This window comes from Macaca nemestrina, chromosome 1 (genome assembly GCF_043159975.1).
Source record: "Macaca nemestrina isolate mMacNem1 chromosome 1, mMacNem.hap1, whole genome shotgun sequence".
NCBI lineage: Eukaryota > Metazoa > Chordata > Mammalia > Primates > Cercopithecidae > Macaca > Macaca nemestrina.
Window position 1 is genome coordinate 120,406,361 of NC_092125.1, and position 27,305 is coordinate 120,433,665.

Consider the following 27,305-nt stretch of genomic DNA (forward strand, 5'->3'; position numbering starts at 1 on the left):
CCTCCCCCTTCCCCCAATTGTTAGCAGCTTGATGTGTCATTCTCCCCAGCAGGGGAGGGGGTGGAATGGCTTGGGTTGTAAACTCCCTCCCCCAGCCTTCCTGTCCCTTGAAGGGGCAGCTCAGCTGGGTTCTGGTTCAGGGTCAGGCAGGCAGTTAAGGCTTGGCTGGTGCGAGAAGGCTGGGTGCTGTGTCTTCAGAGCTCATTCCTCCACTCTGGCTCCACTTGCAGAGACAGGCCCCCTTCACCCTCCTGCTCCTGGGGGAGGCAGTCATGACCATGGGACCCTGGAAAGAAATAAAGTACACTTTGTCTTCCTTACCACCTCCTCTGGCACTGTCCCCAACCTGGCCCACCCTGGCCCAGCCATACCTGAGGTAGAGGGGCTGAGCTTGCTCAGACCTTGCAGTAAATTCTGTCCCTGTTGCAGGTCCAGTTTGGCAGGGAAGGGACACCCGGTATACCCTCCGTTTTCTTTACAGAACTCCAGGAATCTGTGGGGTACAGAGGAGTGCCAGCAGAGACTGGAGGCTAAGCCACGGTCCTGTCACATCTGAGCTGTACTTGCTCAACCTCTGGATGTCATTTAACTTGTAAATATAATAGGGGTGCTGTGAAAATGGACACATCTGAGGATTAACTGAGCGATAAGCAAGCGCTTAAAAAAGATCCACCTGCCTTAGGCAGGGGCTGTGGCCACCAAGAGGGAGAATGGGGTGGGAATGCTCACACTTTCCAGTCGGGATCATGGCCCAGGAGAAGGGGGTTCCCCACGACGATGAGCAGGGCCTTGGCCCGGGTCACAGCTACATTGAACCTCTGGAAGGAAGAAGTGTGGTCATGGGAGGGAAGGGCCCCAAGATGGAAGAATTCCTGCCACCCCGACCAGCCCTCAAACCTTGGGGTTCTTAAGGAAACCCAGATTAAAGTCCAGATCCAGCTGCACAAAACTCTGGCTGCTTCGCACAGTGGAGATGAGGATGACGCTTCGTTCTTGGCCTTGGAATTCTTCCACTGAACCCACCTATCGGGGAAAGAGGCAGGGCCTGAGACCAGCCAGGCGTGTCAAAGGGGTGCCCTACCCCAGCAAGCCTGCCATCCAAGGAGGGTACAGAGAGGTCACTGGGCAATTGTAGACCAGTGGAGTGAACAAGTGAGTGCTGCGACACGGCCCAGGGAAAGGGGACAGGAGGTAGGCAATGGAAGCTGAAACCTGAAGGGTGAATCCTGTTGAGGGGTGGGGCCTGCAAAGTGTTCTAAGGAAAGAAAACAGCATTGCAAAGCACACTGGAACTCAGAGCAGTGACTTTCACACTTTCCGGAAAATAATCACCAAGTATCTGTTAAGAATATACAACCCTGGGCCCTAACCCAGACCCCCCCATCAGAATTTCCGAGAGAGAGGCCTGTAAGTCTTAGAGCAGTGTTTTCAACCCTGGCTGCACATCGGAATCACCTGAGAAGCTATAAAAACTACCAGTGCCCTGGCTCTGCCCCATAGCTGTATGAGCTGGTGGGCGGGGCCCTGGCACGGGGGTATTAAAAGCTTTCCAGGTGATTGTTATCTGCAGCCAGTGTTGAGACCACAACCTTACAGAGGCTACTGGGGGTGGGGGTGGGAGCATCACATGACAGGCCACGGAATTTGGACTTTATCCGTAGGGCAGAGGCCTCAAACCTGCCTGAGTCTAAGAATGACAGGAGGTGCTTGTTAAACATCCAGGCTTCCTGATCCCATCCCAGACCATTAAGTTGGAATCTCCAGGAGTGAGAGGCTTGGGGAGAGCTCCAGCTCTATTCAAGGCAGCAGGGGTGGGACGGGGATGTGGGCTGGACTGGAGTGGAAGCTTGAGAAAGTCTTTGGAAGTGGGCAAGTGGGAGCACACGGAGGGGAGGGAGTGAGTGTGGAACAGCGTGTCACCTTCAAGTCCTTGATGTCATCCAGTCCTCGAAGCTCCCTGTCAAGTTTGGTGATGCAGTAACGGATTTTCTCCACCTGGAAGGAGGGGGACAGGTGCCTTTCTCTCCTGCCATTAACCTCATGCACGAGGGAGCCTGGCAGGAGGCCAGAGAGCTGGGGAACAAAGGGAGGGGACAGCTGACCTCGGTGCTCTTCTGAGATACAGAGCCAGCAGAGGCCTAAGCTCCTGAAGCCTCTGCCTAGTGGTCTGGATATTAAGGAGGTACCATCTGGGGGAGGGGCCCCACCCTTGCTGGTAACTGAGGACCTGACCTGTTTCCGGTACGGGGAGATGACGCCCACGCTTCGGGGGCTCAGGCGGGCTTTGCCCTTCTTGGAGGAGGGGGCCAGGAGCAGCTTCAGGTAAGAAGTCACTGTGGCAGCCTCTTCAGGGTTGAAGAAGGATGGGCTGTTGCCCTCACGCTCATCTTTGCCCATTACGCCGTGAAAGATGATGGGAAAGCCCTGGACATGGGGTCAAAGGGAAACCCTCAGCCAGACCACCCTCCCTCAATTTCCTCCCTTCCCAAACCCTTCCAGAGAGTAAGAGATCCCAGGCCAAGGTGACAAAGGGAGGGGCTGCACCTTCAGTGGGAGGGAAGTCAGGGTACAGGGGTGGGAGCCTGTGCCCCTGCCCTGCTTAGCCTCACCTGTCGAGGCAGGCCTGCCCAGCGGCAGAAGCGTTCTCGATCCACGACATCAGCACAGGCCTGCAGCTCCCCTTCATAATAGAGCTGGTTAGGAATGTCCAGGATGGTGGGATGAGACCTGGGAGGCCGGAGGAGGAAGAGCAAGACCGAAGGTCAGATTCCCTCTGCCCCACAGGGGCTCCGCTCTACCCACTCTGGGCCCCCACACATTAGCCTGCTGCCCCCCTGGCTCCCTGGATAGCAGGACACTCATCCATAGTATCTGCTGCCAGGCACTGTAAACCACAGAAAGCAGAACCAGAGTCCTGCTTTCTGGTCCAGAGAGCATCTAGTCCAGGGACTCCACAGACCCATGACATTTAAAACTAAAAAATTAGGGGCCCATTTTCAGGTTTCAAATTTACCAAGGACAGTACGAAACCAAATTATCCTTGACTATCATGTTATTTGATGAGACAGTGTGTTAAATCCAAAAATATAAGTAGTGATGACACAATAGCTAACATTTATTGAGCTCTTAGTGATAGCATAAAACTCATCTAAGCATTTTAGATGGCTTAACTCATTCACTAAAAGTATACAGCTCTTTAATTTGAATAACAATAGGTTTATGAAAAAACTGTATCTTCCCTATTTTTCTTTCTTTCTTTCTTTTTTGAGATGGAGTCTCGCTCTGTCACCCAGGCTAGAGTGCAGTAACGAGATCTCAGCTCACTGCAACCTCCACCTCCCAGGTACAAGCGATTATCCTGCCTCAGCCTCCCAAGTAGCTGGAATTACAGGTGCCCGTCACTATGCCTGGCTAATTTTTGTATTTTTAGTAGACATGGGGTTTCACCATGTTGGCCAGGCTGGTCTCAAACTCCTGACCTCAAGTGATCAGGGGTGGGAGCCTGACCTACCTTGGCCTCCCAAAGTGCTGGGATTACAGCCATGAGTCACTGTGCCTGGCTTCCTCCCTGTTTTTCTTATTTCTCCTTGGATTGCCTGAAAACTTCATCTGGGATTGGTACCAGACACACCCGAGCCTCTAGGAACCACTGCCCACCCGCTAAGATGCAGATAAGCTGACTGCTGTCGTGTGAAACCACTGGCTAAGTCACACAGACAACAAGCAGCAGTGCTGGGGCTAGAAAAACCTCCTACCTTCCGGTTTAGTCTTTCTGTATCACACAACCTCTGAGCAACAGGACTGCAAGCCAGACTCTCCAGCAGGGGCTGCACACAGGATGTGAAGGCACAGGATATGGCAGGGGAGGCAAGGGCGTGGGAATACCTGTAGTTGCGGAGCAGCTTGGTTATGAACTGGGGGTCATAGCCTTCAGGGCCCTTCTTGTACAGGGAGTTGTAGGTGAGCAGCCGCTCCAGCAGTGAGTATCCCAGCCCATGCTTCTGGGTCAGTGGGGAACGCAGCACAGGCCCCAGCTGCCGAGGGTCTCCTGCCAGCACCAGCTGCCCTCCTGGATCGCCTGTTTCCTTTACTTCCATCAGCCCTGGGAAGCAGAAGAGGTGTGGGGAGAAAGGTAAGTGGTGCAACCTCTCTGACCCACACAGGGTATATACCTGCAGCCCCACCTGAGTCCCTCACCTGCTATAGCTACCAGACTCTCAGGCTCCATGCAGTGGCCAGCCTCATCGATGAAGATGTGTGTGAAGTGATCAATGGGAAACTGGGCCGAGACCAACCTGGGAGGTGTCAGGCCAGGCAGGGGTCATATCCAGGCACCCAACTACCAAACCTGAATGCTTTCCCAGGCTGGCTCCTCACCACCCCCGCACCCAGCCCCAGAAACCATTCTTCCCCATTTCCCCAGCCCGTTACCCCTTTGATTACACTTACGATTCAGAGACACACCCACACACACTCCCCACCTGCCAGCAGTGATGAGGGTGGTAATTAAGACCCGGTATTCCTGCAGCTTCTTCTTGGCGGGAAATACATACTCCCCCTTCTTTGCGTCCCAGTTGCAGCAGGGCTGTGGATTGTGAAGGGACCAGAGGAATCAGCTTGGCTCCACTCATTCCCACCGTGATTCTGGTTGTAGGTCCCCCAAATAATTGTTTTTATTATTATTATCATAATTTTTATTTTTGAGACGGAGTCTTGCTCTGTCGCCCAGGTTGGAGTGCAGCGGTGCGATCTCGACTCACTGCAAGCTCCCCCTCCTGGGTTCATACCATTCTCCTGCCTCAGCCTCCCGAGTAGCTGGGACTACAGGTGTCTGCCACCACGCCCTACTAATTTTTTGTATTTTTAGTAGAGACAGGGTGTCACCATGTTAGCCAGGATAGTCTCAATCTCCTGACCTCAGGTAATCCACGTGCCTCACCCCCCAAAGTGCTGGGATTACAAGTGTAAGCCACTGCGCCCAGTCCCCCAAACGTTTTATCCACCCCCCTCACTTACAAACTGAGGCCCAGAGAGGGGTCCTGCCTGGTCACATAGCAAGTATCAGAATCCAGGTCTCCTAGCTTCCTTGCCTGAGTGTCTGCCCTGAGAGTCTCCCCGGCATTTGCCATTCTTTGGCCCTCTGCACTTCCCTAGTACCTTGATGTCCTCAGGTACCATGCGGATGTCCCTGCTGGGGGCCAGGAGGCGGTAGATGGAGCTGGGAAGGTGGACCCGGAGCCTTTGACAGAGGAGGTCAGCCCCTGAGTTGGATGGAGCGCAGGCTAGGATGTGGGCTTTGGGCAAGTGCTTCACCACCTGAGATGCAGATAAGCACAGTGTGGGAGGCAGGTTGCTGAGACGCAGCCGTACTCGGTCTGGGGCAGCGCAAGTCTACGATGACTGAAATGTGAATGGTGACTCCAAGGGTCATGCCGTGCCCTACCCGTACAACAGTGTTCCACAGCCACATTTACCCTAACTCCCTACTTCCCCAATCCCCACCCTGTTTTTTGAGACAGAGTCTCACTCTGTCACCCAGGATGGAGTACAGTGGCATGATCACGGTGCACTGCAGCCTCAAATGGCCAGCTATTTTTTATATTTTTTCATAGAGACAGGGTCTTGCAATATTGTTCAGGCTGCTCTCAAACTCCTTAGGCTAGGCCTCCCCAAGTGCTGAGATTACAGGCATGAGCCACTGCACCTGGCCCCTACCTCTCTTTCTGATGGCTGCTCAGACGCAGGAGCATTTCGGGAGTGGGAAGGAACTAGAATCTGAGGACAAGTGCTTGATGCTGGGGGAGTCAGAGTGCAGGCCCCAGGTTTGTGCTCAGACCCCACCTGCTTAATGGCCTCCACTAACGTGACGGTCTTGCCGGTGCCTGGAGGCCCAAAGATGATGTAGGGGGCTGGACGGGTGGTGCCCATGACAATGTGCCTCATGGCCTGCAGCTGCTCTGGGTTTGACTCCAGACTCCGGTCATACAGCCTGGCAGAGGGACCAGGAATGTGAACTTGAAGTCATCTGGTGACCCAGAGGCCTCCCTGACTCCATCCCCTGTGCCCACACTCCGAGTGGTTCCAGAGGCTCCCTGCCCACAGTCTCACTTGAGTTTCACATCTGAGGGCAGCAGCGGGATGTCCCGAGGTGCCACAGGAAAGAGCATGGGCCACAGCAGCCAGCGCCCCGTCAGCTCCAGGGCACGGTGCTGGACTCGCAGGGGCTGGCGGTTGAAGGTAAAGTTCACCTTGAAGGTCAGCCCATCCACAAAGCGGCTCAGGAGGCTTTGGGCAGAGAGAGGGGGGAAGAGTTTGTTGGGGCAGGGGAGTAGGCAATAATGGGCCAGAACCTTCTCCACCAACCGCAGTCTCAACCCCTCTTTCCAAGACCTTGACGGAAGCTCTCTAGAAGAGGAAGCTGCCGTAGCATCTCAGGGTACCGCTGAGGAAAAGTCTCCTGTTCTGCCCCTGGGGCCTCATTTATCTCAGGGAGAAACATTCCTCCTCCCCTGGGGTCAGAAGTCTGCAGACCCTTCCAGCAGCTCCGGGTTCCCCCAGCACCCACCTCATGGAAAAGCTTAGCTTGACACGGTCCAATTCCACCTTGTGCACAAAGCCCTTATATGTGACGGGGTCCTCCTGGTGTGTCTCCGAGGACAAAAGGGCAAACAGGTGGTCGCCCCGCAGCACTGAGGGGCGGCTCTCGGTCACCCCAGGAACCTATGGGGTGTGAACACAAGCAAGCTTCTGTCCCAGGGATGGACGCTGGAGGGCCCAGCCCCCAGGTTCTCCAGACCTTTAAGGAACAAGGACTGAGACTGGCCTTCTAACCTAAGACTCAGGGAGCTATGCTATCCCTGCATCCCTCTTTCCTTTCATACCAGCAGGAGCCGGGGAAGAGGAAGAAGACAAATCTTCCGCAGCTGCACAGAGACGCCGAGCCCAGGAACCCAGAGCCTCCAGTGCAGCTGCCCTCTTGGCCAGCTCAGTTCCTGCTCTGCCTGTAAAAAATCCTGTTCATCAGTCAATCGGGTTGCTAAAAAAAAAATTTAACAAACAAACAAACAAACAAAAAACTGGACCAGGCATGGTGGCTCACACCTGTAATCCCAGCATTCTGGGAGGCTACGGCAGGCGGATCACTTGAGTCCGGGTGTTGTGAGACCAGCCTGGCCAATGTGGCAAAACCCCATCTCTACAAAAAATACAAAAATTAGCCGGGTTGGCCGGGTGCGGTGGCTCAAGCCTGTAATCCCAGCACTTTGGGAGGCCGAGACGGGTGGATCACGAGGTCAGGAGATCGAGACCATCCTGGCTGACATGGTGAAACCCCATCTCTACTAAAAAATACAAAAAACTAGCCGGGCGAGGTGGCGGGCGCCTGTAGTCCCAGCTACTCAGGAGGCTGAGGCAGGAGAATGGCGTGAACCCGGGAGGCAGAGCTTGCAGTGAGCCGAGATCTGGCCACTGCACTCCAGCCTGGGCGGCAGAGCGAGACTCCGTCTCAAAAAAAAAAAAAAAAAAAAAAAAAAAAAAAAAATAGCCGGGCATAGTGGGGCATGCCTGTGGTCCCAGCTACTCGGTCGGAAGGCTGAGGTGAGAGGATCACTTGAGCCCGGGAGCAGGGATTAAGTGAGCCAAGATCATGCCATTGTACTCCAGCCTGAGCACCATGGTGAGACCCTGTCTCAAAAAAAACAAAAACAAAAACAAACAAAAACTTGTTCAAAACTCACTTCCTGCAGTAATCTTTCCTTGACCAAACTCACCCTCTAATTCTCACCTGCACTTGTATGTAGAAATCCAGTCTCGTGTGTAATATGGGCTTATATGCAGACATTCAAAATCCAAGAGCCAGAAAGAGCTGCTTTAAGAATTATCCAGTCCAGCTCTGTGCTTTTCAGATAAGGGAACTAAAGCTCAGAGAAAGCCAGGGACTTACCCAAGGTGGTAGCAAAGCCTGGACTAGAACCCAGATCTTCCCCATTCCCCTGCTCCGTCTTCAGGCACAGGATGCCCACCCTGCTGCTTGCGGAGCCCTGGGAACCACTTCAGCCTTTCTCTTGTTCTGCCCTGCTGTCAGGAATAGTTCTGCCCACAGCCTCTAGCTTGGCTGATGTGAGCCCACCCTCCTCACACTCAATCTGAGCCCTGACCTCCAGCGTGAGCAGCCTGGGGTTCTGGTCCACGGGGTCCCAGGTCATGGGCACTGACTCCAGGTCATAGTGCCGGATATCATGCTCCATCTGCAACTCTTCCAGGTGCAGCAGCAGCCGCAGCTTCACCTCATAGTTCCTCCACTTCAGGGTTGTCTCCAGCTGGGCCCTGGAAATGATGGTTGGGAGGGGTGAGTGGGGGCAGGAACGGGATGGGCCAGACAACCCCTATGCCCAGGAGTATCCACTTTTCCCACCCGAAGCTCTGGAACTAAGCATCAAAAAGCAGAGAAGACTAGAGGGATACAGAAGTGGATACAGAGTCAGAGGCCCTGAAGAAGGAAGCCTTGGCTCTTGCTTCCTTGGATGCCCCTGCCCCCACCTCACCTGACTTGCATTTGCATGGTGGCTCTTATGGCCAGAACATTCTCCCCTGATCCTCCTCTCATGACTCCCACCCTCACCTCATTCAAATGTCCTTCTCTGGTCAAACATCACCACCTCAAACAGGCCAGGACTGACTGGCCCTCTGCCAAGCAGCACCAACCCATCCCCTAACCCTGCTTTAGTTTCAGTGTAGTTCTTTTTATCTTTTTTAGAGACAAGATCTTGCTGTCACCCATGCTGGAGTGCAGTGGCATGATCCTGGCTCACTCACTGTGTTCTCGACCTCCTGGGCTCAAGGAATTCTCCCACCTCAGCCTCACAAGTAGCTGGGACTACAGACATGTGCCACCACACTTGGCTAATTAAAATTTTTTTTTTTTTTTTTTTAGAGACAGGCTCTCCCTATGTTGCCCCAGGCTGGTCTTGAACTCTTGGGCTTAAATAATCCACCTGCAGCTCAGCCTCCCAAAGTGCTGAGATTACAGGCATGAGCCACTTGCACCTGACCTGTTTAGTTCTTCATAGCACTCATCACTCCATGAAATTGTAACAAAAATGCTCATTGTCCCCAATTAAATGAGCCAGGCCTTCATTTAACTGGTTCACCTTGAATGGTGCTTGGTTTATGGTGCGTGCTCAGCAAGGGAATGAATGAAAACAGCCCGAGAGGCTGAGGACAGACGTGCCATGGCAATGCAAAGAAGCCAGTAGGGAAAAGACAGGGGAGAGTGTGGAGTGCAGAGGGGTAGTACTTACTTGATCTCAGCGATCTCCTTAGGGGCAGTGAAGATACTTGTTCCCTGAAGAAGCATGGGGAGCAGCTGCCTGAGGCGGGGAGGTGGGTAGTATGTCCCCAGCGCCATACTTAACTCCAGGTCATAGCCCTTTGCGCTGCAGAATTGAGGGAAGAAAACACTGAAAACCCCTCACCCTCCAAGACCCTGAGAACGCCCCTCTCAGGTGGATGCACAAAGCCCTCCTGCAGTCCTACTGCTGACAGGAAGTCGGCAGCCTCGCTCCAAGGTTGGACTATTCTCATTTTTGGAAAGCGCCATACTTGGAAACCTTTATTATATAAGTAATACATGTTCATTAGAGAAAAAAATCAGGTAATAGGTAATAAATAAATATCATTCTTACCATCCAGGAATAACCAATGTTAACTTCCAGAGTTTCTTCCCTGTAAATTTCTGTTATATAGTCAACAAAAAGAGCACAATGGTCTGTGAAGGTCCTATTACATCGTTTGCTTTTTTTTTCTTTTTCGAGATGGCGTCTCACTCTGTTGCCCAGGCTGGAGTGCAATGGCGCGATCTCGGCTCACTGCAACCTCCACTTCCCGGGTTCAAGCGATTCTCCTGCCTCAGCCCCCTGAGCAGAGTAGCTGGGACTATAGGTATGTGCCACCACACCCAGCTATTTTTTTGTATTTTTTTTTTTTTTTTTTTTTGAGACGGAGTCTCGCTCTGTCACCCAGGCTGGAGTGCAGTGGCCGGATCTCAGCTCACTGCAAGCTCCGCCTCCCGGGTTCACGCCATTCTCCTGCCTCAGCCTCCCGAGTAGCTGGGACTACAGGCGCCCGCCACCTCGCCCGGCTAAGTTTTTGTATTTTTAGTAGAGACGGGGTTTCACTGTGTTAGCCAGGATGGTCTCGATCTCCTGACCTCGTGATCCGCCCGTCTCGGCCTCCCAAAGTGCTGGGATTACAGGCTTGAGCCACCGCGCCCGGCCTATTTTTTTGTATTTTTAATAGAAATGGGGTTTCACCATGTTGGCCAGGCTGATCTCGAACTCTTGACCTCAAGTGATCGGCCCGCCTCAGCCTCCCAAAATACTGGGATTACAGGTATGAGCCACTGCGCCCAACTAGTTTGCTTTTATAACTCAGTATTTTGTGAACATCTAGAAAAAACAAAAAGAGATGTCTACACATATCCTTTGCTTCCATCCACATGAAGTGTCCAGCACAGAGAAATCTACGGAGACAGGAAGTAGATGAGCAGTTTCTTAGGGCTGAATGAAGCGGTGGAGGATAAAAGGGTGATAGCTTTTTGGGGTAATGAAATGTTCTAAAACCAATGGTAGTGATGGTCTCACATATTTGTGAATATACTAAAAAAATTACTGAACTGTAATTTAAATGGGTGAATCATATGGTATGTGAATTATCTCAATAAAGCTGTTTAAAAAAACAGAGATGTTGGCTGGGCACAGTGGCTCACGCCTTTAATCCCAGCACTTTGGGAGGCCGAGACGGGCGGATCACTTGAGGTCAGGAGTTCGAGACCAGCCTGGCCAACATGGTGAAACCCCATCTCTACTAAAAATACAAAAATTAGCCGGGTGTGGTGGTGCATCCCTGTAATCCCAGTTACTTAGGAGGCTGAGGCAGGAAAGAATTGCTTGAACCCAGGAGGCGGAGGTTGCAGTGAGCTGAGATCACACCACTGCACTCCAGTCTGGGCGACAGAGCAAGACTCCATCTCAAAACAAAAACAAAAAACAAAACAAAAAACCCAGAGATGTCTACAATGATCTGCCTGATAATCCATCACACAGGGACAATGCCTAAAATTTTTTTCACTCTGTCCTCAGATCTGCAGTTCATCTGCAACTTTCTTCCTTGACAGAAAAATTCTCTCAGACCCAGAAGAGTGAAGAGCCTGCAGGAAAAGGGGCTCTGGCTCCCAGTTCTGTGCTCCTCCCAAAGCCCTAGCCTATGTGGTTGAGATACGAGCCCAGCAAAGGCTGAGTTGGAGCGAGGAGTTACCGGTCAGGTCTCTCTCCTTCCTCTATCCGATTGGTCACCACAGGGTTTCCAGTGATCCGGGTCCGCTTGAAGGGAGTCATGGGCTTCAGCTGTGCAGCCAGGGGGCTGTGGGCGACGGCAGCCAAGAAGCGGGCAATGTAGAATGTGCCGGCTCCTTCCGAACCCGACTCCCCAGGTCCCAGCAGCTCCCAGAGCACGGTGGCTGGGAAGTAGCCCACAAAGCTGGTCTTACAATGGACATGGAGTTCATAGCATTCACCTGGAGGAGGATGGATGAGTGAAGAGGGGTAGGGCAGGGACCCTCCCACCCATATCCTTATCCTGGACACTCTCCCAGGAAGCCCCATCCCAAGGCAAGAGTCCACTGGACAGTGACAGTGTGCTTCCCAAAGCACCAGCACTGCCTGGGGCAAGCCCCTGTCCACCAGCTCTTTCCTTTGGAAACCCACTCACCAGGGCCCAGTGGACAGGGCAACTCCTGGTCTTCATTGTAGAAAGCAAACTGGGGTGTCCGGCAAAGTGGGAAGAGGTGAGTGAGGGTAACAGACTGGGTTCCGCCATTCCGAAGCCTCAGGGTCAGCACCTCTTTGCGGTTCAAATCCAGGCGGATAAGGAGCTGCCCATCTCGGGCTTCATGGGGCCCCTGGACTTCCACATCCACTCCATGTTTCCCGTGAAGATACTCAGCCCTGGGCAGAACGGGAGTCAAGGTGGGGCTGGGTGGGAGCGGTCTCACTGGGAGTTACCCTGGGGAAAGCTTTAGGCTTGGGAGGCAGGCAAAGTGCCAGCTGTGCTTGGGAAACTCACCCCCTCCCAGCAGACCAGTCCCCTGCCCTTCCCCCATTCTCTAAAGGAGGGGGACTTACTCCCGCTTGTGTAACTCACTCTTTCCTCACACAGACAGCCCCCTTCCTTCACACCCTGCGGGCCTCCCTGTACACACAACACACAACATACACACACCTGTCATAAAAGATCTTGGCTAGCAGTGACTTGTGGTGTTTGCTGATATCTGACCCCAGCTTCATTCTCCTCTTTTCTGGGAACCGCACGTCGGCCCAGCGGTCGAGTCTGAAGAACCTGACCCGAGTCTTGGTGACGTAGGCCAGATTTGCAATCTTCATTCCATACAGCATGGAGGAGAAGCCAGGGGCGGGGGTCCCAAAGCTGCCAGAAGCAGAGGAGACTGGGAAATGAGGGAAGGCAGGGCTTGCGGGAGGCAGGGCGGCGGGTGGGGAAGGGCACTGGAGGGTCACTCTGTGCTGGACGCACCAGCCCTGCTGTGGAGCAGGATGGGGCCCAGAGACAGAGAGACTCAGGCTGGGGATCGGAGGAATGTTTAATGTTTTCAGGGAAGGCAAATGGGACTTCCCAAGGCAAAATACAGTTGTTTTAAACAGTGGGTTCTGGATTGTTCGTTTCTGAGGGGAAAAGCCCAATCACAGGCTGCTGACTGGAAGGACTAAGGGAAGACAGAGAAAGGCATAAAGTTCTTTTTGTGGGGGAAACTGTTTGGGACAGAGAAGAAAATACAAACAACCCAGAAGAAAGAGCTGAGGCTAAGGGGAAGCGGAATGATTTGATTCAGAGGGGTGGAAGTGGGGTCCAGCCTGTTGGTGAGGAGAGAAGGGATCAGAGACAGTACAGATGTCCAAGTGTGTGGGCAAGGTGGCTGATCAGACAGCAGTTTCCACCCGAAGTCATAGGGTGCAGGTGGACCCCAAGCAGGAAGGGAAAGGATCCTTCTCCAGAGATCAAATAGCCTGGCTTTGTGCCTAGAGAAGGTGAAGACAGGGAAAACTGGTCAGAAGGACAATAACCTCAAGGCTCAGTGCCTGGAGTTCAGTTCAGTCAATTCAACAAACACTTACAGAGGCCCGTTATGTGCCAGACACTGTGCTGGATGCTGGGGATTCAAAGATGCAAGAAACTCAGTGCCTGCCTCGAGGCGCACACAGACTGAACACATACATTCCAGCGTGGTGCTTGGAGGGCAGCTCATCGGCCACAGAGGGGCTCGGTGCCACAGAGGGACACCGAGCCCAGTCTGGGTGCAGAGGAGGTATCCATGAAGGCTTTCCCAGGAGGCAGCATAAGAACTGAGTCCTGAGGATGAGTGGGCATTACCTGGGCACAAGAGGGAGCGTGAAGTGTGAGCAGATGTGAGGGGTACGCAAGAACATGTGCTGAGAGGGGCGGAGGGGGGCTGCCCACTTGACAACTCTAGCCAGGTCAGCTCAGGTGACCTCACCTCTCAGAGCCTCGCTTTCCTCCTCTATAAAATTGGAGGAAAGCGAGACTTACCTCGTAGGGTTGCTGTGAGGTTTACACGAGATTTTGACACGGCAGAGAACCACTTAGCCCAGTGCTTGGCACATAGGAGACCTCAGTAAGGGTGAGCCATGATTAGTATCACATACAGTTTCATTGTGCTAGAGTGAAATGCATAAGGAAGGGAGTGGCAGGAGGAGCAGAGGTGGGCAGGGACCAGATCATAGACAGTTTTGCACACCAGGCCAAGCCTGGACTTGACCCTGAATGTCTGCAGTCCTTTTTCCCGCTCTACTGATACCCAGGAGCCTGAGGACATTCCCACGTGCCACATACTTCAGGGACATATTCAAGATCTAGATGACTGACACCCTCCCTTAAAAGCAAATCTTTGTTTATGAGAACTACGGTAATCCCTATTTAACTCTTAAGGCTAAATCGTCATGGTCACTCACTAGGGTATATGATAAGATCATTTATGGTTATGAATATTTTTCAGGTGCCCCCTGCCTGTAACTCTGCCCCTCTCCTTCACCCCAAGCAAATGAGACCGGTACAATTTGGAAAACATTGAATTGGCTATGATTTGTTTTAAAAAGGTAATAAATCATTCGAAAGCATAATAGAAAATGCTCAGTAAATGTTAGCTACTATTATTAGTATTTATATTAGTAGAAATAGTAGTACTAATAGTAGCAGTAGTAGTAGGAGTAGTAACAACTTACTTTCAGCCCACGTCAGAGGCTACACTGTGGTTACAGAACCACTGCGGTTGGTGGGTTTTAAGCAGGGGAGTGGCAAGATCATATTTGCATTTCAGATCACTCTGGCATCAGGATTGGAGGATGGATTTGCTGGAGGCAAGACTGTAGGCAGGGAGACCAGTTAGAAGAAGGCCCTTGCAACTGTCCAGTTAAAAGATAACAAAGGCCTGAGCAAGGCAGTGGGTAGAGATAGAAGGAGAGCGGCAAGATTTGCTAATACTTAGAATGTAAAATTAGCAGAATTTGGTGACTGACAGAAGGGGGAATGAAGGCTGGGAAGAGGGGGGAGTCTAGGATCCCCAAATCAATGGCCTGGCTTCTAGGACTATCTCTGAGATAGGATGTAAGACAAGAGGAGGAGGGATTGGAGGGACTGACCATGACACTTGGATTTGGATATGCTGCGTTTGAGATTCCTGTGGTCCAGAGGCAACCAGCTCCACGAGTCAGAAGCTGAGAACTCAGGCCAAAGTCAGCCTAGTATTAGGGAGTCCTCAGGTAGTGGTTATAATGAAGGAAGCGTAGGAATCTCCCCAGGGAGTGTGAGTAGTCGAGAGCAGCTACTAGGACAACCCGGGGAAGAAGGAAAAACAAGAAACCCTCAAGGGAGAAAGGAGAATCAGCAAAGTCTCAAAATCAGGTATCAGGATCAAAAGCTGCTGAAGGGTCCAGTAATACAGGGACTGAAATCAGGAGATCATCAGTAACTTTCACAAGGGCCTCTTAGAGTCCATCAAAGTCCCACGGAGTGAGGCACAAACTAATGCCTACAGCAGCTACCCTCCACAGGTATCTTAATCCTTGCAGCCCTCTCGGACACCTGTTCAGTCCCATTTTTGAGTCACTAGTGTAAGAATACTGCATGCATATCCCTCACAACGCTAAGAAAACAACAGTGCAGCCTCCAAGAAAAGTGGCTCCAGGCTCCCAGATCAATGCTGGGCAGAAAGAGGGCTTTGTGGAGACTGAACAAACTAGGAAGTGCATGCCCTGTCTGAAGGGGGTAACTGCTCATCTCCGAACCGGGCCAGTAGGGAATGCAGGCCCCAGATGGCCAGATCTGACTTTCAAGAAAAGACAAAATCAAAATTTTAACCTGAAACCTTCTATTTTTGGAAACCTGCATGGCACAAGGGCAGACAGAACTCATCTCTGCAAATTTTTCAAATTCTACTGCGGAAGCTGTCCCTAAATATTTCTCAAATTATTCTCTATGTCTCTTACTACTACCCAAATTCACATAACATTGGTCTAGGTGACAGTCATTCAAAAATTATTTTTAAAAAATCACAAACTTATTATATTTTTGTCAAAAAAAAGCCCCAATCCTTGTATTATACATGTAATCCCCTATATTTATTTATTTTTTTTTTTTGAGATGGAGTCTCGCTCTGTTGCCTGGCTGGAGCGCAGCGGTGCGATCTCGGCTCACTGCAACCTCCGCCTCCCGGGTTCAAGCGAGTCTCCTGCCTCAGCCTCCCGAGTAGCTGGGACTACAGGTGCATGCCACCACTCCCAGGTAATTTTTGTATTTTTAGTAGAGATGGGGTTTCACCACATTAGCCAGGATGTTCTCAATCTCTTGACCTCATGATCTGCCCGCCTCGGCCTCCCAAAGTGCTGGGATTACAGGTGTGAACTACTGTGCCCGGCTGTAATCCCCTATATTTCTGAGAAAAACTTTCTAACCAAGACTGGAAACCTGCAGCTATAAAATAAAACAAAGTCAAGTGTGGTGGCTCATGCTTGTAATCCCAACACTTTGGGAAGCTGAGGTGGGAGGACCATTTGAACCCAGGAGTTTGAGACCAGCCTGGGCAATACAGTGAAAAAAAAAAAAGCAAACACAGGCGTGGTGGTGCTCGCCTGTAGTCCCAGCTACTCGGAAGGCTGAGGCAGAAGGATCACTTGAGCCCAGGAGATCAAGGCTGCAGTGAGCTGTGATCACGCCACTGCACTACAGCTTGGTTAACAGAGCTTGGGTAACCCTGTCTCTAAAAAAGAAAACAAACATTTTTGACTACTAAAAAATATTTTGTCTGGCAAAAGGTAATATAAACAAATTTAACAGATAAATACTTATGCAGATGACAGGCAAAGGGCTAATTTTTATAATACATAAATTTTCTTACAAATTGACAAGATGAACAATTCAACAGAAAAATTGAATATTCAATTAAAAGAACTGATACAGATGGCCAAAAGAGTATGAAAGACTGCTCCAAATGTAGAGAAATGCAAATTAAAGTATAAATGAGATATCATTTTATTCCCATTAGACTGACAAAAATGATGGGTATGTGGAAATATGACAAAAATGATGGCTACAATGGGTATGTGGAAAAGTGAACTCATAAATTACTAGCAGAAGAGTCAAGTATTGCCATCTTTTGGGAAAACAATCTGGCAACATCTACAAATATTTAAAATACAGGTGTACTTTAAAACCCAGAGACTGTCCGGGCGCGGTGGCTCACGCCTATAATCCCAGCACTTTGGGAGGCTGAGGCAGGTGGATCACCTGAGGTCAGGAGTTTGAGACCAGCCTGACCAACATGGAGAAACCCCATGTCTACTAAAAATAGAAAAAATTAGCTGGGCGTGGTGGCGGGTGCCTGTAATCCCAGCTACTCGGGAGGCTGAGGCAGGAGAATTGCTTGAATTCAGGAGGCGGAGGTTGCAGTGAGCCAAGATCGCGCCATTGCACTCCAGCCTGGGCAACAAGAATGAAACTCTATCTTTTTTTTTTTTTTTTTTTTGAGACGGAGTCTCGCTCTGTCGCCCAGGCTGGAGTGCAGTGGCGCGATCTCGGCTCACTGCAAGCTCCGCCTCCCGGGTTCACGCCATTCTCCTGCCTCAGCCTCCCGAGTAGCTGGGACTACAGGCGCCCACAACCGCGCCCGGCTAATTTTTTGTATTTTTAGTAGAGACGGGATTTCACCGTGGTCTCGATCTCCTGACCTTGTGATCCGCCCGCCTCAGCCTCCCAAAGTGCTGGGATTACAGGCGTGAGCCACCGCGCCCGGCCGAAACTCTATCTTAAAAAAAAAAAGAAAAAAAATCCCAGGGACTGGGCATGGTGGCTCATGCCTCTAATCCTAGCACTTCAGGAGGCTGAGGTGGGAGGATCACTTGAGCCCAGGAGTTTAAGATCAGCCTGAGAAACATAGCAGGTCCCTGTCTCTAGAAAAAATTTTTTAAAAAATTAGCCAGGTGGCCGGGCGCGGTGGCTCAAGCCTGTAATCCCAGCACTTTGGGAGGCCGAGACGGGCGGATCACGAGGTCAGGAGATCGAGACCATCCTGGCTAACACGGTGAAACCCCGTCTCTACTAAAAAATACAAAACAAAAAAACTAGCCGGGCGAGGTGGCGGGCGCCTGTAGTCCCAGCTACTCGGGAGGCTGAGGCAGGAGAATGGTCTAAACCCGGGAGGCGGAGCTTGCAGTGAGCTGAGATCCGGCCACTGCACCCCAGCCTGGGCGACAGAGCAAGACTCTGTCTCAAAAAAAAAAAAAAAAAATTAGCCAGGTGTGGTGGCACGCCCCTATAGCCCCAGCTACTCAGGAGGCTGAGGTGGGAGGACTGCTTGAGCCCAGGCCTTTGAGGTTATGCAGAGTTATTTTTGCAGAACTCCACTCCAGCCTGGGCAACAGAGCAAGACCCTGACTCAAAAAATAAAATAAAAAAAATTTAAATTTAAAAGATAAAACCCCACAAAACCCAGTAACCCTGTTCCTGAAATGTGTCCCATGGGAAGAAAGTACCAATGTATAAAGACATATGTGTAAGGATACTTACTGCAGAATCACTCACAGTGGTCAAGAATTGAAAATTAAACAAATGCCCATCAACAGAGTGATAGGTGAACAAATCGTAAGCACTCATACCATGGGATATTATGCAGTCATTGAAAAGATGTATCACACCCACTCAAATGGCTAACATTTAAAAGGCTGACAATACCAAATACTGGTAAGGATACCAAACAACCAGGCCAGGCACATGGGGTCATGCCTGTAATCCTAGCACTTTGGGAGGCTGAGGTAGGAGGATCACTTAAACTGAGAAGTTCAAGACCACCCTGGGCAACATAGCAAGACTCTGTTTCTACAAAAAAATTTAAGAAATTAGCTGGGCATGAGGCTGCAGTCTGCCACGACTGTGCCACTGCACTCCATCCTGGGTGACAAAATTAGATTCTGTCTCAAAAAAATAAAAAATAGAACCACCAAAACTCTCATGCATTCGTTTGCTGGTCTGTAAAATGGTTTAAGCACTTTAAGAAAAGGTCTAATAGTTCTTTGTGAAACTAAACATATGCCTATCCTATGACCCAAAAATTCCACTCCTAGATACATTCCCCAAGAGAAATTAAAATGTAAGTCCACAAAATGACTTGTATAAGATGTTCCTGGCTGGGCATGGAGGCTCACACCTGTAATCCCAGCACTTTGGGAAGCCAAGGCAGGCAGATCACTTGAGGTCAGGAGTTCGAGACCAGCCTGGCAAACACAGTGAAACCCCGTCTCTATTAAAAATACAAAAAAATTAGCCAAGTGTCGTGGCAGGCACCTGTAATCCCAGCTACTCAGGAGGCTGAGGCGGGAGAATCACTTGAACCTGGGAGGCGCAGGTTGCAGTAAGCCAAGATTGTGCCATTGCACTCTAGCCTGGGCAACAGAGCAAGACTCTGTCTCAAAAAAAAAAAAAAAAAAAAAAAAAAAGTTGTTCCTAGCAGCTTCATTCAGAAGATCCCCAAACTAAAAACACTGTCCATAAACAGGGGAATAAATATACAAACTGTGATTTGGATTCATACAATGGAATACCACTAAGTGCTAAAAAAGAAACTACTGATACATTGTGGATGAATCTCAAAAACATTAAGCTAAGTGAAAGCTGCCTTATACAACAGTACATACTATATGATTCCATTAAATGAAGTTCTAGAACAGGTACTACCACGAAAAAAATCAGAGCAGTGGTTGCTTCTGGGTGAGTAAGAGTAAGGACTGACTAGGAAAGGGCAGGAGGGACCTTTCTGGAGTAATGTGATGTTCTGTACCTCAACAGGGGCTTGCACACAGATATATGCATTTGTTAAACCTCACAGAACAGTACACTTACAATTTGAACATTTTGCTATTTGCAAATTTTGCTTAAAGGCCGGGCACAGTGGCTCATACCTGTAATCCCAAAAGTTTGAGACCACCCTGCACAATATAGAGAGACCCCATCTCCACAAAAAATGAAAAATTAGCTGGGCATAGTGGCACACGCCTATGGTCCCAGCTACTCAGGAGGCTGAGGTGGGAGGATAGCCTGAGTCTGGGAGGTTGAGGCTGCAGTGAGCTGTGATCATGCCACTGTATGCCAGTCTTGACAACAGAACAAGACCTTGACTTAAAAAAACAAAAAACCAAAACCCAAACAAGAACAACAACAGCAGCAACAACAACAAAAAAAACCCATGGCCGGGTGCGGTGGCTCACGCCTGTAATCCCAGCACTTTGGGAGGCCAAGGCAGGTAGATCACCCGAGGTCAGCAGTTCGAGACAAGCCTGACCAACATGGTGAAACCCCGTCTCTACTAAATACAAAAAAAATTAGCTGGGCATGGTGGTGCATGCCTGTAGTCCCAGCTACTTGGGAGGCTGAGGCAGGAGAACTGCTTGAACCTGGGAGGCAGAGGTTGCAGTGAGCCAAGATTGTGCCATTGTGCTCCAGCCTGGGCAATAAGAGCAAAACTCTGTCTAAAAAAACAAACAAACAAACAAACAAACCCATAAACAATTTTTTTTCATTTCTAGGTAAACATAACATAAATTTTGAACTCTAGCTGATAATAATCACGCTGAATAATTAATAATAGTAATTTGTTGGAGCAAAGTGCACTGATGTCTGTAACATTCTGAAATGCATCAGGAAAATTAAGATGACTTGCTAAATAAACAGAGGGATGGATCTATGGGCAGATACGTGCAAAATGTTAAAAGAATTCTAGGTAAGGGTATGTGGATGTTCACTGTACAATCATTTCAACTTTTCTTTATGTTTAAAGTTTATTATAGCAAAATATTGGGGAAAAAGTCCCAACAATGCATTAGAGGTCCATGCCAGATGCCTAGGAGTGATTCCCATCATGTAGTTGAGAGAGTAGGACATGGATGATGTGAATAACATGATTCTTTTGAAAGAATCTTGGTCTGTCACCCAGGCTAGAGTGCAATGGCGCCATCTTGGCTCACTGCAACCTCTGCCTCCGGGGTTCAAGCAATTCTCCTGCCTCAGCCTTCCGAGTAGCTGGGATTACAGGCGCCTGCAACCATGCCCAGCTAATTTTTTGTATTTTTAGTAGAGACGGGGTTTCTCCATGTTGGCCAGGCTGGTTTCAAACTCCTGACCTCTGGTGATCCACCCGCCTTGGCCTCCCAAAGTGCTGGGATTACAGGTTTGACCCACTGAGCCCGGCCAAACATGATTCTTTTTAAATAAAACAATGACTAAAAAAAATACCCTGATTGATATCAAGAGTTACCTGAGTATAGGGCAGAATGTGGAAACAGAGGTGGGATGCCCATAAGGGGAGGGGTCCACAATAAAAATGATATGTGATAATGATCCCACGTGTGTAAACTTATGTAGGTGTGATATAAGCATGCCCGCATAAAGTGATAAATGAGCCACGTGCAGTAGCTCACGCCTGTAATCCCAGCACTTTGGGAGGCCAAGGTAGATGGATCACCTGAGGTTAGGAATTTAAGACAAGCCTGACCAATATGGTGAAACCCCATCTCTACCAAAAATACAAAAATTAGCCAGACATGGTGGTTCATGCCTGTAATCCCAGCTACTTGGGAGGCTGAGGCAGGAGAATTGCTTGAACCCAGGAGGCGGAGGTTGCAGTGAGCTGAGATCATTACACTGCACTCCAGCCTAAGGGACAGAGAGAGATTTAAAAAAAAAAAAAAAAAAAAGAGATAAATGAAAAGGTGGTCACCAAAAGTATTTTTAAAACATTTAAACAAGTATCTAACATAAAACATTAAAGCCCTTAATTCCCTTGCTCCCAACTACTTGCTTAATTAGGAACAATTAATTAAACCTGCTATTTGATGTCTGTTTTTCCTGACTTTTTTCTATGCATATAAAACAATAATGAGATCATATATGCTACATATACTATTCTGCAGCAGGCGTTTTCATCACCATGGATGTTCTCCCGTAACAATGCTTTACAGAGCCACCATGCCCTTTGGAATGGCTACAAAAGATAGCACGTATGAATGCATCATGGTGTGTTTTTTTCTCTAGTGATAGACAAGCTCCCTGAAATTTCTGGCTACTCCAAATGTTACAATAATTATCCTTGCACACAAACCTTTGTACTTGTAGGCAAGTCTAATGGGATAAATTCCTTAAAGTAGAACTCCTGGGTCAAAGAGAATGAACCTTTACAACTTTGATAAGTTCTGCCAAATTGTCCTTTAAACAGGTTGTATAAATTTATGTTTTCACTAACAAGAGTTTGAAAATGCCCCTTTCCCAAGGCTCTAACATCAGAAACGTTCAATGTTTTAAATTTTTGACAATTTGATTACGAAAAATATTATCTTTTTTACCTGTGCATTTCTCTGATCACCAATATAGTCAAGGATCTGTCCTTCTTCTATTAGTCATTTGTATTTCTTTTGTGAGCTGCCTGATTATATACCCTTTGCTCAATTTCCTAGGACCCAATTAACCGTTCTCCCTACCTCTGGCTTCATACCGCTACCCTAGGCCACCGCCTATATCTGCAGAATTGTCATCAAACACAAATCTGATCTTGTTCCCCCAATTTACAACTCCATAGTCCACAAAATTAAGTCTTTTACATGGCACCTTCAACATCCTCCACAGTAACAACGATAATGCAAATACAGTAACATCAACAGAAAACATTTCCTGAATGCATTATCTCATTCAATCCTCAAAACAACCCTTTAAGGTAGTAATTATTATCATCCCATTTTAGAGAAAAAGAAATTGAGGTACACATCATCACCCACACTTGGTGTCTTGTCAATCCATCCTTATTTCAGCCATTCCCAACTGCTTGTATCACTGTGCCCCTCTGCAGACTTCTGCGCTGTGGACATCCTTAGCCTGCACTGCCCTGCCTTAGGCCGTCCCTTCTGTTTGTTAGGTGAACAATGGCTAATCTTTTTAGACCCAGTTCAGGAAAGGCCAAAAGCTAGAGGAACTGTATTTCAAAACATATGATCAGATTTGGAAGTGATCTTAAAGAGACATCTAGTTTCATAATCTATAGACTGTGGATTCCAATTCTCATGAGCGGTTCAAAGCCAGGATTTTTATAAAACTGAAATAAAATAGAACAAAAAATATCAGAGAGCAGGGAGTGAAACTATGTACTGTTTCAAGGGCAGGCATTGTTTTGTGAAGGTTGTGTATACCAGGTCCCAAAGTAAAATGTGTTTTTTACGGTGGGTAGAGGTCCAACCACCAAGCCACACTCCATGCCAGAAGCCACAATGATCTTTCTAAATCTGATTATGTCAGCCTCTTACTTTGAAATTTTCTGTGTTTTCCTATTTCCGTTAAGATTAAAGACAAAACAAAACACCTCACAATGCCTACCCAGGGCCCTGCTGGCCTCCCGTTCTTCTGAGGTCATCCCAAGCCTTTGAAGGTGCTGTTCCTTCTGTCTGTACACTCTCCCCTTGTCCTTTACATCTTCTAAGTCTCATTAATCCTTCAAGATTCTGCTCAAATATCACTTTCCCCAAGAAACCTCTGCCTAGGTTTCTTGATCTAGTCTAGGTTGCTAGACTAGGTCAGATCTCCAAATTATATACTCTCAATGCATCCTGGACTTTTCCGTACGAGCACTCATCACAACCACAATTAAATAATTATCTAACTGCTGCCTCCTTCCTTAGTCAGTTGGGTTCCTTTTGTGTTTTTCTAGCAACTCACTTTTGCTTTGCCATTCATAGGAAGCACTCAGCCAGTACACTCAGCTTCATAGGAAGCACTCAGCCAGTAGAAGAATGAGTCTCCTGTCCAAAGCAAGAATCATCTTCTCTCAGAAACCTTTCGTGACATCAGTCCTTACCCCATACAATGGACTCCTAATCATCATTGCACTAATGAGGGGTACCATGTACAAAGCCAGTGTAATATGCTAGCCATGCAAATGCTTTGCCTAGGACAGCTCATTTTGGTCTCTCACAACCCCGAGAAAAATGTATTATTTTCCATACTCTTACAGTTGGCGAAATGGAAGATTTAGAGAGTTGTTCGAAGTTAAATGCAACCACTAAATGGCAGGGCTATCTGAACACCATTACTAGCACCTATACTACTGTATTGTATTTGTTTGTCTACACATATCTGCTGCTCTCTACTAGATTATGTTCTTTGGAGGTAAGGACCAAGGCACAGGCACATAGTAGAGCCTCATTAAATATACTTGCTAAATGAATAAAGGTAGGTGGGAAAAGGCAAGAGTTCAGAGCAGAGCACTTTATAACATCATAAAATAACCTAGCTGGAGAGACCTATCCCCTTCCAGTATAGGAATCTCCTAGAATTCCTAAAGAGTGTGATTTGCTATACCCCCTGCTATATGGCCCATTCTCTTGTTAGTTAACTCTAGTTGCTAGTTCAATTAGATTCTGCAAGCATTTATTAAGCATCTACTACATGAAAAGCTCTATGCTGGGGACTGAAGATATATGTAAACCTAACTAGAGGTAGAGGAGCTAGCATTTGCGTGGCTAGCATATTACACTGGCTTTAGTATATTACACTGATTTGGTACCAGGAGGAGATGGCCACGTGCCATAAAGCAGAGTGTAACGTGGCCATAATACGAGGCTATACCCAAGGTGTAAAGAATGAGCCATGAGAGCCCAGAGAAAAAGCAAGTAATTCCTACTAGGAAATGAAGGTTGACTTCACAGCATTCCAGCCTGGCTTTTTAAAGGATGTGTAGGCAAGTTATTTAATCTGAACATATATTTCCCCAACATGGTGAGGGTACAGAGTGGGGACAGCTGATGAAACCCACTTCTGCCTTCTGGAGGGACACAGCAGTGCAATCCTCTCCATCTTAACAGTCCAAAATAGTCAAGGATAGTTACCTTGTTCTGTCTGATTTTTCTATTTTTGAGGCAAATATTTCTGTTTCTTTCACTGGGTCTCAGGATAGAATATGAACCCACATAGAAGGCCTTTCCTCCTCCCTCCATGTACTAAAATTTTATCTCTTTCAAGGCCAAGGTCAATGCCACCTTCTCCATCACATCCCCTAATGATTACAGAGGAGTGGTATCTTATTTGCATAAACACAAGTGCATACAGTAAAAATTACTTTTGAAAACGCCTACATTCACCCATAATATACAATATATCTGGCTTTCTGTATGTAATCCAACACAACTAGTTTTTCCCCGGTACTAAAACAAACTATGTACCTTTGGTTTAGAGCTGACAAAGACTCTCCTTGATCCAACTTTTGTTAGGCTCCCCTGAGCCCTCTTTTTGACTAGCCCTTGACCTTGCCTCCCCAAACCCTTCAGTCTTAGGCCCATCTAGTTCAGTTTTAGCAAGAATCTGAAGTCATTTTAGTGAGACTCCTCATCCTTGATGCATGACCATGCTTGATATCTGATAAAGTTCCTCATTCCCGCCTTGGATGTACAAGTCCTTGGTCTGCCTTTCACAAGAGTCTTGTTAGGTCAGGTGAGCAAAAATCCTCCCAGTCTTTATGGCTCCTCTTAGTAATTTTCTATATATTGATCCCCTTACTCTGTTCACTGGTCATAAATCCCCAGCTGTCTTTGCTGTATTCGGAATTGAGCTCCAACTCGCTTCCCTATTGCAATAGCCCTATTACCATAGCCTTGAGTCAAGTCTTCCTTACTGCTTTAACCAATTACTTTTTCCTTAACAGAGCCAAAAGAAGTAGGTGACTTGTTTCACAGCCATGTTGTACTCTGCAGACGTAGGTGAATTCACATACCTGAAGGGCTGATACCATGTGACGCAAATGCTCGCTCTTTCCTCCAGCATTTTTCTTATCATCCCTAGTATAATCCTCCATTTACCATGTACTATCGTATATTGTGTACATGTATATTGCATGCACATCATAGCTTCTGATGCTCCTCGGGGACTGTGTTTTTCATCTTAAGAGTCCCCATAGTGTCCAGCATGGTGACATAAAATAGGGCCTCATCATCTTTGCCTCTTCTCAGATGTTGTTCAAGCCTGTTAATATCCCTCTCAAAATGTGATATCCATTAGTGAAAACGATATTCCAGACACGATTTGACCAATATAGAGAGTCTCTACCTTCTCCCCCCGACCCCAAATCACACTTTTATTAGCTCAATCTTAGACTTCAGCTGTTTTAGCAGAAATATCTCACCCATACTGGCCCACTGGTCTGTTAAAACCCAAGGTCTTTTTCGGGAGGTCTGTTATTAAGCCCAGATTCCCACTACCTTATGTTTATTTGTACAAGCCTTTACGTTTACCCTTGTTAAACTGTTTCTTGGTTTTCCATGCAAGGCAGCAGCCTGTTGATAAACGTGTTTTTGAAGCACAATTCTGTGGTCTGACAGAAGACTCTTTGATTTTCACTTGGGTGGTAACAGGAAAAGGAGACCAAACAGCCTTCAGCCACAGGGTGAAAGGGAGCCTCCAGAAGGCTGGCCCTGCCCCTGGCTCTCCATGGAGAAGCCACAGGTGCTAATGGAGGTTTGGTACCTACGTAGTTTGTGCCCTTTTCTTCTTTCCAGAGCTTCCTGAGCTTCTCCCTTCTACCCTGGGCCTCTTCAGGTCTCCCAGATAGCGGACCCCCGAGGCAGCAGCGCCTCAACAAGGTGGTAGAGGTCCCCGTAAAGCCCGCGCCCGGGCTCGCAGCCCCCAACAGGCAGCCTCTTCCCCGCGCTCCCGCGATGCCTGGGACCCCTCTGGAGGCTCCCCTCCCCCACCGCGAGCGCTGTCCCTCAGCCCCCGCGAGCGGCGCGTGGACGCGGGACCCAGCTCCCAGCCCCGGGTTCCGGCCGCCTGGGGCGCGGGCAGCGCGGGAGGCTCTGCGCGGGGACTTGGCGCAGGGGCCCAGCTCGGGCAGAACGGGCGGGCTCCGGGCGGCGCTGGTGGGGCGTGGGCGAGGCGCGGGAGGGGAGGTCTGCGCCGCCCCAGGACTGGCCTGAGCCGCTGGGGGAGCTGAGTCCCTCTGCGCCCCGGGGCGGGAAATGTGGCCCCCGCGCAGGGGTCGTGGCAGCAAGCTGGGCCCGCGATTCGGGGCCGGGAGTGGGCCGGCCCGTACCTGATCTTGAAGTCGCGGTTATAAATGGTCCGCAGCCGCTCGCGATCTGTCTCCATGTCCAGTCCCCGAACGACCAGGAAACTCTCGAAACACTGGCCCGCCTCCCGGAGCTGCCGGCAGCTGAACTTACTGGGCATCGCGGCGGCGGCTGCGGCCCAGGCAGGAGGGTCCGTGGAAATGAAACTGAAAGTCGCCGCTGCAGCTGGAAGTTGGCGGCCCTGAGATGAGGGTGCAGCAGGGGGGAAGCCCCCTAACTCTGACCCCTGATCCTGCGGGTTCCCTTCTCCCCGCAAGGCTTCTCTCCTCCGTTCTTTTCTTACCTGAGCTTTCCCTTCGGTTTCTTCGTCCTATCCCCTCCCCCTCTTCGCATTAACTCTTTCCTAAAGCGTCTGACCCCTCCCTCAGGGCCCTCCCCTTACCCCAAGCTCCCTCCCCTGGCTTCTAGCCAGTATCAGAACGTGGCTACCGCTTGGGGCCTTCTGAACAGCCCGGGAGGACCTACGAGCCTCAGCTAGGGCTACCCTCACGCCCACCCTCCAGAGCCTCGGGACTCAGTGAAAAGCAGGAGAGCAAAGGGCAGGACTGGGACCTAGGTCGGCAGCAGCTGGAC

General features: G+C 49.2%; 1 protein-coding gene across 6 annotated transcripts; it reads right to left on the minus strand.

Moving 5' to 3' along the window:
• Window positions 1-106: 106 nt before the first annotated feature.
• On the minus strand, window positions 107-27,305 carry LOC105479181 (Mov10 RNA helicase). Of its 6 annotated transcripts, none has more exons than XM_011737042.3 (22): window positions 27,016-27,305; window positions 26,696-26,913; window positions 14,310-14,450; window positions 12,277-13,088; window positions 11,767-12,002; window positions 11,314-11,572; window positions 9,300-9,434; window positions 8,157-8,325; window positions 6,566-6,720; window positions 6,109-6,285; window positions 5,842-5,989; window positions 5,158-5,316; window positions 4,482-4,585; window positions 4,198-4,295; window positions 3,886-4,102; window positions 2,610-2,727; window positions 2,233-2,424; window positions 1,921-1,995; window positions 898-1,023; window positions 730-818; window positions 372-493; window positions 107-286 (listed from the first exon to the last, which is right to left on the minus strand). In XM_011737042.3, the coding sequence occupies exons 4-22, from the start codon at window positions 12,447-12,449 to the stop codon at window positions 195-197; spliced, it is 2,844 nt and encodes a 947-aa protein (XP_011735344.1). In that variant the 5' UTR covers window positions 12,450-13,088; window positions 14,310-14,450; window positions 26,696-26,913; window positions 27,016-27,305; the 3' UTR covers window positions 107-194. The 6 variants fall into 6 exon arrangements, with proteins under 6 accessions (XP_011735344.1, XP_011735343.1, XP_070948469.1 ...); XM_011737041.3 differs by having other exon boundaries at window positions 12,277-12,480; window positions 26,696-26,897; window positions 27,016-27,087; XM_071092368.1 differs by having other exon boundaries at window positions 26,696-26,897; window positions 27,016-27,087.

Excerpts from the sequence above, each read along its gene's own strand:
- LOC105479181 (XM_011737040.3), bottom strand. The coding sequence starts at position 26,832 with ATGCCCAGTAAGTTCAGCTGCCGGCAGCTCCGGGAGGCGGGCCAGTGT. Across the intron at positions 12,003-12,276 it reads GCCAAGATCTTTTATGACAG|GGCTGAGTATCTTCACGGGA; the intron begins GTGTGTGTATGT and ends CGTTCTGCCCAG. Across the intron at positions 1,996-2,232 it reads TCTCCCCGTACCGGAAACAG|GTGGAGAAAATCCGTTACTG; the intron begins GTCAGGTCCTCA and ends CCCTCCTTCCAG.